This window comes from Branchiostoma belcheri, unplaced genomic scaffold, assembly GCF_001625305.1.
Source record: "Branchiostoma belcheri isolate BF01 breed outbred unplaced genomic scaffold, Haploidv18h27 scaffold4, whole genome shotgun sequence".
Taxonomy (NCBI): Eukaryota; Metazoa; Chordata; class Leptocardii; order Amphioxiformes; family Branchiostomatidae; genus Branchiostoma; species Branchiostoma belcheri.
In genome coordinates, this window is record NW_017804020.1 from 2,158,152 (window position 1) to 2,171,014 (window position 12,863).

At 39.9% G+C, this 12,863-nt stretch overlaps 1 protein-coding gene across 1 annotated transcript in view; it reads right to left on the minus strand.

Moving 5' to 3' along the window:
* Window positions 1-12,863, minus strand: part of LOC109477077 (inositol 1,4,5-trisphosphate receptor-like) — a 122,976-nt gene that overhangs the window by 55,959 nt on the left and 54,154 nt on the right. Inside the window, exons 6-18 of the mRNA XM_019778122.1 lie at window positions 12,379-12,477; window positions 10,026-10,109; window positions 9,458-9,579; window positions 8,947-9,067; window positions 8,061-8,221; window positions 7,393-7,492; window positions 6,761-6,921; window positions 4,058-4,199; window positions 3,257-3,415; window positions 2,262-2,434; window positions 1,431-1,550; window positions 695-886; window positions 445-541 (exon numbers count right to left, since the gene is read on the minus strand). Coding sequence (XP_019633681.1) covers window positions 445-541; window positions 695-886; window positions 1,431-1,550; window positions 2,262-2,434; window positions 3,257-3,415; window positions 4,058-4,199; window positions 6,761-6,921; window positions 7,393-7,492; window positions 8,061-8,221; window positions 8,947-9,067; window positions 9,458-9,579; window positions 10,026-10,109; window positions 12,379-12,477 — 1,731 coding nt within the window. The remainder of the gene's footprint in view (window positions 1-444; window positions 542-694; window positions 887-1,430; window positions 1,551-2,261; window positions 2,435-3,256; window positions 3,416-4,057; window positions 4,200-6,760; window positions 6,922-7,392; window positions 7,493-8,060; window positions 8,222-8,946; window positions 9,068-9,457; window positions 9,580-10,025; window positions 10,110-12,378; window positions 12,478-12,863) is intronic.

Genomic DNA, 12,863 nt, shown 5'->3' on the forward strand with positions numbered 1-12,863 from the left:
CATCATCATCAAATCACTCCAGAGGCAACTGATTCAAAGGATTCAATACTTCTAAGTGAGCTCACAATGTGCAACAATACTTGAAACAACACTCAGAAAAACGGTGAACAGCATTTCACAACAAACTTTGACCATGCTAGAAATTAGAAGGAATACAATGCTGTTAAAGTCGTGTGTGTACAATTCTGCATCTTGAAGCCAAAACAGGTGAATAACATGTAATAAACAATACCATGTGTTCAATGCTGCCTAGCCCTGTAACACAGAGAATTGGTACCCAATTGGCTACGTTTTCTTCCTTTATACTACCCGAAAGACTGCCAGTAGTCTCCAATCCAATTTTAAGAAAAATAAAATCATACCAACAGTTGAACGATGATGGGCAAAAATGGTCAATCAATAATGTTATCTGGAATGCTTGACTGTGTTTCTGACTATAGTCACCTGTAATATAAGGTTGATGTCCAGTTGAGTTGAGAGGATGTTGATGGCCAGGTACTGTCTGTCCAGACACATCTGGGAGAACAGGTCCAGCTGGTATCTGTGAAGCACAAGCAATACATAAAATTTTTTCTTTCAATATTGTGCTCTTTCGGAGTGACAAAGCTAGCTGCTGCTGCACCATGTGCCTGCCAAGCTGGTGTGTTACGCAGAAGGGCAGTTATACCGGCTATACCGATACAGATAGTCTTACCTATAATAGTCCATAACTTGTTTGTCTTCCTTGGACTCCTCGGCATCAGCGGCCAGCTCGCGGATGGCCTTGTGTTTGTGTCCCTTCTCCCAGAACAGGACCACCTCCTCCTCCTCCACTATCTGTGTGATGGGCTCCCCATCCTCCCCCTCCTCATCCTCTATCACCTCCTCAACTTCTGTCTTCACAATTCTAGGGAAGAGATAAAGGATAGAATGTCAGTAGAGATGTAATTTCAGGCACATGTAGCACACCTACCAACCAGTGATTTGTACGCAGACATGTCATTTGATAAATTGCAGAATAACATTAAGTAGAAATGAAAATAATAAAATCCACGTTGAGCAACCATACAAAGTGTACTGCAGATTCTTTAATTTTTGTCCGGACGTTTCCTTGTGTTTGAAATTTACTGTTGAAACAATTCTGTCCTTACATGTATCTATGAATATACAAGACATAGATTAGCAGTGCCATGATTTTCTAGTAAGCATCACCGTGAAAATAAAAACGTCTGAGTGTGAATATTGAAGTCTTCACAGCATGTCAAATGCTATCAGTACCATATTTTCTGCTAGAAGTGTCAGTACTTGTGACAGTTACTTTGAACACAATGACTACCTCTTGCTTCAGTACACGTACAGTACATGTAGGTAATGTTTTCCGTACAGTTGCTTGTCGTAACAATAATATTCCAGAAGCTTGAGTGTGTATCTCATATATAACAGAAGAGTACCTTGTTTCTGTGAGGATGTCACTGTTGGCTGGTTTGAGGACAGATTTACAGATCAGCTCCTGGGTGACCGGGATGGCCTGGTTATTGGACACACACAGGTCCGACAGGTATTCCAGAAATCTGTGCAGAATGACAACACGCAAAATCTGATTCAAAACCTTTTCAATGTTGCACTGGATCTAAAGCCTGTCACACATAGCCAAATATGGCCTCCTGAACACTGCCTAACTCCCTCTAACAATGGTTATGAGAGATGCAGATTCCTTTCATACTAGGCAGGTAATGCATTATGATTCAAGAATGGTTTAACCCCACGAGGTTGACCAAAGAAGAGATGCATGAAAGTTCATCTGAGTTGGCAAAATACATAATGAGAATCAAACTGTTGTCCAACTCCAAAAAATTGACTCACTTGGGTCAGAAAGCTATTTGGTAGGAAATTCCAGGGAACCAATTTTCCAGAGTTGTAGAACAGTACTGTAAATTCTCATCATTATAAAGAAGAGACAAAGTAACTTAAGGGAAGATTTCCAACACCTTGACCTACATAACGTCAACCAACAGGATAAAGGCAAATGGTGGGTTGCCATCAAGCCTCAGCACTTATGTGCAAGCATGTCTAACCCTTGGAAGATGAGGAACAACAGGCGCTAAACAGGATAGTGAGTGAGAGTTAATCTCCAAGCGAATCATACAGTGGCAAGACAGTATCCATTGACCAGAGAAGTGGTCAATGGATACTGTCTGGCTAATGGATCCTGCCTGGCCAATTTGATACTGTCTTTTGCGGCCACCGAAAGACCTGCTTGGTAAGAGTGTAAATCAGCCCACCTGCACTCCTTCTTCTGCCTAACGAGGCTAACGAAGGTCTCGATCTCAGCAGCGGTGATATGCTTCTCCAGCAGTTTTCTGTTGTTGTGCAGAAGAGCTGTGATGGTGTCTTCAGCCAACACATCATAGCCGATCTGCTTTTGCATAAAACCAAACTGCTTCGCTATGTACTCCTGTAGAAAAGGATGGAACAACACTTCTTGTAAAATGTAATCATAAAAACAATCTTAGTGTACAGCATGGTGGGATCGTGTAGTTTAATGGTTGGGTGTTGAGGTCAGAACCCATTACATGTAGGTCCTGGGTTCAAATCTACCAACATGTTGTGCCCTTGGGAAAGGCACTTTACAGGACAAAAGAAAACTGTTACTCAAGCAACTGGATAGACTTTGAGTAACAAGTTGCTTGAGTGACAATGTTCTTGTGTACTACATTACCTGGATGTTAACCTTCATTGAGACACTTTACAGGACTTTCTTTACTTCCCTCAGGTGAAAATGAGTAACTACAAATATCTTTGGTTATGTCTGGTTTATCTTTTATTATCTTTGGTTACGTGTTTGGTTACGCTTATTTTGTTATCTTTTATTATCTTTGGTTACGTGACGTCTAAATAAGGGTTGAAAAGGAATTGGTCACCTGTGCTGTATCTGTATCTGTATAGCCGGTATAACCGCCGTTCGACTTTGCAGGCATACAGTGTGGTGGCAACTGGCTACATTACACTGAATGACCTGTTACACCTAACCTTTGAATATCGAACTCTAAACATTGTTCAAAGCTAATGATCTTACTGTACTTGGTGGAAGAGAGTTCCATTCTGCAATAGTTCTAGAAAAGAATGGTTGATAGCTCTGGAGCTCAGGCATGACTATTTCTTGTACCTTCAATAAGTATGTCAATCCTTCCCCAAAATGTGATTAAAAAATACATTTAATCATGATCATGTCTACATGACTTTTTGTACAAACAAGTATATCCTTGTTGCAGCGTACCTGGTTCTTCCTGTAGTCCTGTTGTGACAGCCTGAGCACCCTGTAACACAGCCTGCAGATGTGTCTGAAGGGTGCGTGTCTCTGGTCAGACAGCTCCTCCATCCGCAGCATGGGCCCGTCTCCCTTGTCCTCGAACGGGGCCTGCAGCACTTTGAAGATCTACAACCACAAATGATGTAAAGTGTACACAGTTAAGAGTATGTCATTTAGTTTAAATGGACTAAAATGTACATAATGGCCAAATACATATGACGACTCATACACTATATGATTGTAGCATGTTTAGTCCAGTGGTTGCCTCTGGACCAAGAGGTTGGGAGTTTGAATCCTGGTTGTTGCCGCTCACCCAACATGCATGCTACAAGAACTGCATACGCATGCAAGTGTACGAAAAGCATGTCCATTTTTCCCTGCCATGTAAATCTGCATGGTTTGACGTACATGTACACTGCAAACATATGTTTAGATTATATGCATACAATATAGCGTACAATCTAAACGTATGGTCTTGACATGTCAAAGCAGGCAAAAATTGGTGTATGCAATTTTTGTACGCTCGAGTTCGTACGCAATTTCTGTGTGTCAGGTTTTTGCCCTCATGTAAATCAGGTCTATATATGAGCGATTGCCATGTGGTCACGGTAGGCAACAAGTGGATGACGGTTGACTGATTTGCCTACCAATAATTTGTATATGTCTTTAAATAATTTGCATGTATATGATGTAAGCAAAAAAAAACAGTGATTGCTTGTATTGTGTTATCATTGTCACCAGACACATGAAGCATAATGGCTGTTATACCTGTTTGAGAATGTTCTGGTCTCTCATGAGCTTCTGCCTCTCCCTGTTGGGGTTGGTGATCTGTACGTCCAGGGGGTCCCCTCCGTTGTTGGGCTTGTCTGCCAGGAAGTACACCAAGTCTGTCAGCAGCTGGGTCACAAACCTGAAACGGAAGGGTTGGGTTAGGGTTGGTCTGTGCATCATAAAAAAATACAATGTATTACATGTCACGGTTCATCCAGAAATAATTTCACCAGGTTGGTGAATGACTCAGTCAATGGCAAAGTTTTATTTTCACAACCGTCTGTTATTTTCATCTTCTGTTCTATAGTAGATTTAACTTGTACATAATTGCAGTGTTTTTTTTACCATCTACTAGGTATTTGTGGAATGAACCATTCTTGCTAATCAGTACTTTATCAATACCATGACCCAATTTGCATGCGGGCAAAAACCTGAAGAAATTCGACCTGCTTTGAAGTACACACATCAGATTGTGCACCAGACCTTGAGGTAATGTACAATTTGAACGTTAGGTTCTTGATGTACATCAAAGCAGGCCAATTTACACACAGGAAAAATTGATGTACATATGTAATATGCAGTTTTTGTATGTCAGGTTTTTGCCTGCATGTGTAAATCGGGTCCATATACATTGTGATTGAACAAATATTACATTGGCTACTCAGAGGGGGGCAATCGACAGATAGCAAAAACCTTACTCCCTACCTGTTAACTGCCAGTGCAATATTCTTGTACTGTTACTGTTACAGTATTTTTTCAGGGAGAGGGCAGGGAAATTTCCATCATGTTCATTACTAGCCAACTAGAGAAACGTCTTATAATTAAGTTCTAATGTGACTAAATTATGTTTTAAATCTTAAATTATAAAACGAATGCTCTCTAAAAATATACCACCCAGCCCTCAAGCTGCTACTCTGCTGGAATGGAACCCCCGTCTCCGACAACTGTTTGAGAATATTCCTGCTGCAACAAGTTACAATGGAGGAGTTCCATTCTAAGTCATTTACTCTGCTTACCCACTTATAAGAAAAAAAATCATCATATCAAGAATTGTCATAAGTACAAAACTTAAATAAATTTATAATGATAATGTGCTGTGTGAACATAGCCTGGGTACCATCCGGATTTTCTAGCGTGGAAGAGCAAAATCTGGATGGTACTCAGGCTAGTGTGAACGTAAGACGTAATTATAAGTAAATGTGAACTACGGAAGCGTGGTATGACATGGTAAGGCAAGGTCATTCCTTGTGAGCAAACTAAGGATGAACGCTCTAAAATGGTGTATGCCAGGTCGACAGCCCATCCTGCAGTCAAGGAGAAAGGTGGAAGGAAAGAGAGCCATGACAGCTGCAAAATAGACCCAAATCCTCCTTCCTCAGTCTTGTATCAGCCAATGAGGAGCACACTGTTGTCCTCAACTGCTTGTTTTCTTCAGGACAAATTAGAGCACTATGATTTTTTCCATCAGCTGCTAAAAATGTTTTTCATGACAAAAAAACATGATTTTTTCCATCAGCTGCTAATGTTTTCCAGGAAAAAAACACCATGATTTTTTCCATCAGCTGCTTGTTTTTTCATGACAAATACACCGTGATGTTTTTCCATCAGCTGCTACCTTTTTCATGACAAAAACACCATGATTTTTTTCATCAGCTGCTTGTTTTTGCTGACAAAAACACTATGATTTTTTCCACGTTTAAAACAGCGATTGCAGTTTTAGTCTTAGTACGACCAGCCCATCTGTTTCAGATGTTTTCTGACAGTTGTGTGTCCTTCCACCTCCTCCTCCCACCCTGCAGGGGAGGCTGTTGTCGCAGGACCAAGTCCAGAAAACAGCCAGACCTCCGGACGCTCTTTGACAGCACATTGTTGATGGCCGGCCGAGTCGGCAGTTGGGAAACAGAACTGGTCGGAGAAGACAGGACGGTGGCATTTTCAAAACAGACCAGAAACAAAACAGAAAATGAAATTCCCATGCAATAATTATGATCACCCAATGGAAACAAAATTATGAGGTAAAAAATTATCGATCTTCTCCCACCACCATTTTGACATACTACCTGTCAAATTATGGAAAGCTACTCTTCCATTATCAGAAGTGACCACTTTAAATCAAATGCTACTAGTTCTACCACTAAGTCTTGTTGTATTATTAGTAATAATAGTCAGGGCAGCACCCCTCCAATTTTCTGAACTAGACTAGTCCTAGCATTTGACTAATAAGTAGCTCAGCAATACTAGAGTAACGCAAAACATTAGTTCTAGCTCTTTGGGGACATGAGTGTCAATCCCACTTCTGACACCATATTTGTGGTCTTGTCCTTGATGATAGACTGGGGCGGAGACTTAAATTTGCCTTTGCTACTAGTTTGATCAAGGGTTAATTGAGGATCTAACATCATGGTGAGTTCAGCGTTCGGGTGACAGGAACGAAGAGATGGAACAAAGGACTTGCGTTACTTTAGTATAACTGAGCTACTTAATATTCAAATGCTAGGACTACCATGTGGTAGTCTAACACGGAAATTTGGCGTGCCGCTGCCCTGGTTATTGTTAGTGATAATACAACATCACCAAAACAGTTATAACGTCGTGAATAGCAAATCAACAGCAAATATTCAACAGCTGTACGTCATACAATTTCTTTAATGTAGGTCCTACCCACTATTAGAACCTTGTCCAAACCGAGGACTTCCCTACCTTCGTTCGTTCTGAGTGATGCTGCTTTTCTCCAGTTTCCCAGCTATGTCCTGCATGACCTTGCAGGCGTCATTAGCGAAGTCCAGGTCTCGGACTTCGTTGGCAGGGACGGGAACAATGGCAAAGGCCTCCTTGTCCTCCCGGATTGGAGCAGCACCGACCTAGATGCAACATTTCTTTAGAGCAAGGAAACCTCCGGCAGTAAAATACTAGACTTATTTCAGTATTAAATGAAAACAGGCCTGTTATAAAATATTCAAGAATTCTATAGCATTATCATTAAATGTGTTTGGGTCTGGACTAAACTGACATTGATGCTAAAACATTGTAACCGTACTCAAACCTTGTACAAAATTTTTCACTTTACACACTAACTGCTGCACAACAACACATGGACTTATTTGTACTTTACAAGTACTATCAAAGTGAGAGAAACAGGGCTTGAGTTTAAAAGTTTAAAAGAAATAATGGCACTCTGAACAGTTTTACTTCCTTCTAGATTCTGAGTGGCGCAGGTAAAATTTGTCTGGTGTGGGCAATTTTCAACGTTATTTAATACCAGTTCAGGTATACAGAAAAAAGTATTTTGAGCCCTGGAGTAAGTTGAGAAGGCAGATTGTGACATGTCGTACCTTAAGCATGACAGGTTTGTCCTCCTCCTTGTCTATGGGTATAGCTGTGCTGTGTACCCAGGTGTTTGTACACAGATGTCGCAGACGCACGTATGAGTTCCTTAAGACAGGGAAGAAGGGTGAGAAGTATGTTGCAAAACCCAGATTGGAAATCCCTCCTGGAGATTTGCAGGTAGATCACCTGCCATTTACCATAACTTCACTGCCAGCATTTAATTGAATTTACCATTACTAACAAGCGAGAACTTATTACTAGGAAGCTTAGTAAACTTAGTCAAATTCACTTAGTCATAGTTACTTGACAATGCATGTAACCTTATCTGTATACTATTCTCCTGTACTTAACCCAGTGGGAACATATACTATACATGTACATTTGTATGTGTACAATAAAGGTCTTTCATTCATTCAGTCATTAACTGGATGCAGAAATCAAGAACTGGAAGGACGATTTGCTTTAGAATTAGAGTGTATTTTTGATCCAAACATTTCTGAATATTATCAAACAATGCCTATCACCTGTGACTATCGGTATTTTCAGGAACTGTTGTAGTTGTATTTCAGGAACTGTAGTTGTATTTCAGGAACTGTACAGCAAATGTGGTAAACTTGTATTTCATTGTCATTTAAGCATATAGATTGGACCTAAGGGCTTTCAAAGACTGTACCTTGGGACCAGTGAGTCTGCCCTCTGCATGGTGGTGGGATCCAGTTCAAATATGGAAGCGATGTCGTGGCCGTGTGGAATGGGGACCAGCTGGTACACCATCCCGCCCTGCGGACCTGCCAGCTTCTGCCGCTGGGTGTCAGGGGTCGGGTCATGGTCAATCTGGACAAGAAATAAAGACATTGACAATAATAGGATACGGGAGTTTTCTTTCACACAACCAAGATTTCTCACCGAAGTGCTGACTATCAGACACATTCCTCAGAGCTTCTGACTGGAGTTCTGCTTCACTAGTTGTGTAAAAGAAAACTCCTGTATCCTATACTTGACCAACCTAATCATTGACAAGCTATTTTCGGAAGATTGGAAATGACAATAATAGACCAAATGCATTCAGTACATGCAACAGAAATGATACATGCCCTTCTGAACTAGTTTACGGCACAATTTTTGTTTTTCTAACACAAAGAAGCCTTCCCTTTGTATACAGTAAAGATCTCAAATAACTTCCCATCTACAGATATTGGAATCACGATTAAAAAGTCGTGCACGATTAAATGTGTGCAAAAGCCGTGCACTTCTTGTTTAAATTAAGTTCACTTATTGTGTAAAAATGGGTCGATGTACACAATTGCATGTGGTTATGCCTTATAGATAGCCACTAATTGTAGCTAATTAGTGTACTCGTTTTATACGACCTTTAAACGACTTTTGACTGGGTATTACATGATTCTTACATGGCTTTCAATCGCCAATCAACTGTGCCAATGAAATTACTTTGTTACGAGACATGAATCGGTTAAAACAATGTGTAAAACATGTGGGAAGGTAAGCTAATGGAGATCTGTATTGTAATTCACTGTCAAGGTGAACTGTCATGAGTGTACCTCTGCTGCCAGGTAGGTCCCGGAGGCCAGGTGTTTGAACCTGAAGAGGCTGTTCCAGTGACCGGCGCCACCCTTACAGGGGTCGTGATGAACCACCTCAACTTCCCACAAGGCTTTAGAACTGGCAGAGGAAAAAAAGAATTATGGAAAATTTACTTCCCTTTACTATAATTGTAATATTATGCTCATAAAAGTTAAAACAACAACCTTTTTATATCTAGCATGTGTGTATATACATGTATACCATAATTTTATATCCCTATATAAAATCCTAGATTAGACTACATTTTTATTAAAAGAAGAATGAATGTTTTAATATTACAAATCAGCAATAAATGACAAGCAATTCTGGACGTTTAAAACTTTGGCTGTCTCTTTCGAACTACATGTACAGGATCTGGTAACTACAGGATCTGGTAAGGAACACTTCCATCAAGTTGCATCAATCAAAATAGGCATCACTATCAAGCTCCAATTGCTTTTTGTTATGTTTTGATGGTAAGTTCTAAACCTTGTGGCTGAGGTGGCTGATTGTCTGGCCGTGACCCTCAGGAACACACACTCCTTCCTCTTGTACTCATCTCCTGTCAGAAACTTCTCCTGCTCCGCATGGAACAGTCGCACCACGTCACCCTGGGGGTATTCAAAATATCTCTCATGTAACTTACAGTTAACTTACAGGTAAAGACCATGGGTGTATCTTGACTACAACTTTATTTCAAGAAGCAAGCAATACAATCATACTTATTGTGACTACATGCAATTGCCAGTTGTAATGTTTGCTTTTGTTTGCCAGGTTCTGAATCAAGCAGTTGTGCTTTGCTATTCAATCATCCACCAACCTGATTTTTCACTGATCACTGATAATTTTTCACTGGTATCACTGCTATCAGCTTATCTCTTACTTTAAGAATTTTTTTCCATCCTGCTGTAGGAAGTTCCTTCATGATACATGTATGATATACCTTTTTTTAATGTGTAACAAGAGCTGACATTTCGAAACCACTTGTTTAACTTTGCTATTTATTCATTTATTCTATATAATTCTATGTGATGTTTGTAATTGATGTAGTACTTACTCCCTTCAGCACGTCATCAATGTTCTCTGTGTAGATCATGAAGAGGGAGACCTTCCAACTCGTATTCGAGTTTACAGAGTTCACCTGAGTTGAAAAAAAAGAAAGAAATCCAGTTACTTTGACTCTAAAAGTGTTCGTAGTTTGAGTATCTCTCGCAGACATACTTTAATCATGTTACACTGATTACATCCTACACCAACTACTTATCATGTACAGTAATTTCCTGACATAAAAGTTAGACTAATGGAAGGGAGATGTACATGATTACCGGTATAGTACATTGATTCTATCTCTAGTATATTAACTGACAGGCTTATCGACGCACCCGTTGGAGAAGCTATCAATTATGCCTTCACTTAAGCTTGGTAAGGCCACGCCAAGTAATTTTTATGGATAACTTCTGCGTGTGCATTGATTTTGGCCTGTTCCCAGAAAAAAACAAGAAATTCCGCTTCCTGTAACTGCAGTATAACCAAAGAGTCACAACAGTGGGATAAGGGAAGATGTGATGAAAGGAAAGAAACAGGACAGGACGACAACTGCTGTTCCACTGATTTATTGCTGTTTTCATGACCAATAAAAGACCTTTTGGTTGTTACACTGTCAATTTGTCGTCCCTTAGTATATTTCAAACCTAGACTTCTTGCTTTTTTTTGCCCTACTTGTTTTTTTTTTTCCCTCTCGCATTAAACTTAGGGTCTACAGATGACGTCATCCATTAAAATTACTTGGTGTGGCCTAAGCTGTAATCTTCCACTGCCAGGCTCACACAGTACAGATATCCCATCTCCTGTCTGCCTGTGGTAAGACTCCTTATCTCATTGACGTCAAGCAGGGAATTAAACTAAACTCGAGTAATGCCCACAGGCTAGATTAATTGCTGACACTGGCATATTTCACAGTATGAAGGCAATATACACAAGTTGCAATATAAAAGTAACATGTTATTTTCGAAATTGATGGACTCGGAAAGGTAATAAATGGCATGAATCAAGTATTGTTGGCTGATTTTACAGCTCTTCCAAAAAATGTAATAACTGAGAGTTCATTTCTTCCTGTAATATTTGCTTATAGCTAAGGGCTCAGTCGCATATGTTGTGTGATCATTGTACTATTACTAACTGAGGGCATTCTTGTGAATATTCAGCTAACTTGCTATGGAACAAGATGTGTTAGATCCTTGTCAACAGTTGGTTTGTCACAGCCTGCTTAAAAATGCTGTTGTTACCTCCATGAAAAATGGAGGTATTGTTTTTGGCGTGTCTGTCTGTATGTATGTATGTATGTATGTGTGTGTGTCTGTGTGTCTGTCTGTGTTTCCGCAACTTTGTGGTCAGCATAACTTCAGAACGCCTTTATGGATTATGATGATATTCGGTATGTTGGTAAGTCTTAGGAAGACAAACGTCAAGGTCAAATATGGGCCTCCTGGTGGATGACCTTGGTACTGCAGCAGAACTTCCGGTTTTTGTATCTTTTGTCCTGAACATGCTATGGTCTTGATGTTTTGGTGACAGATTGCTTTTCCTGTCAGGAATAAGTGGTGTGAGTTTGGTCCCCCTAGCAGCTTGTTTTGGAACTGCAGGGCACTTTCTGGCGAAATGTTTAAAAGCCAATAAGTCCAGATAGGAACAACATATTTTAATAATTTTTGGTGTGTAGGTAGCTGAGAGAGAGATGTACATGATTAAATTATGCAAATGAGGACTTTATTTGCATAATTAATGAGGAAATTCTATAATTACAGTGTTTTACATTATACTACTTTCATACATGTAATGTATGTAACCTATGGCAGGCAGAACATCAACAGATACTAATTATGCAAATGATGACCTAATTTGCATAATTTATGCAAAAATTCTATGATTTCTTAATGGGGAATGATGGGAATGTCATACTTGGGACATCTGTAACTTAATCAAAAGTTAACATACATCACGATGCATATATCATGTTAATGCGGAGGTCATTTGCATAATTAAAGAGGAAATTTACATTTACATATCAAGCCCATATTTCATGGAGGTATGAAATCTCGGAATTCTTGTTGTTGTTGTCCCTGCTTTATGACTATTTTCCCACTAGACATGGACTCTTGGTGCCATTCTCTGCTTGGTGCTTTGTCTGTTTTAGCTGCTCTGGTACTTGTTCTCTGGTGCTTGTCACATTGTGTTTTGGAAATGTTAGTTAGTTATCCTTCTCAAACCTTGCCTATATATAGTTTGAGAATACTCTGTACAACATACTGTTCATGTCACTCTGCTCCTACATGTATATAGGTCTTTGACATGATACAGCATCAAGTTAGTACGACAACCTAGGTGTTTAAGTGACTGCACGGTAACCATACCTCCTTACAGCCTGGGTTGTCCACCAGCTCATAGTTACTGGCATGGAGAGGTTGTCCTGCATTGACTGGCATGAGAGTAACTTTGTCTCCAACAACAACCTGTGGAAAAGACATATCAGATGAGTTTAAAGGCACTCATATGCATGGAAGCACACTGGCAGAATGTACATGTACTGCATCTGTATGAAACCTGTAATGTACTTCGGCAGAACGTCTCATTCCAGGTCGTATTTGCGTATGTAAGGATGATATCCCGTCTCTAGTTTTCAAATGTTGTGTCGTAAAAGATATCATCATCTGCAATGGGCAAAATCCTGATGCAACATTGATGAAACATCCAGTGAAACTGAAAATTTGGGTTTCGTTTGGGTGCATGCATTCTCCTTTATGTGCTCTGCATGCTGATAATAATACATATAAATGTAAGTGGGAAAAAATCAGTATCCTTTTCTGACACATTCATTGGCCATTCTTAATCATTCAAT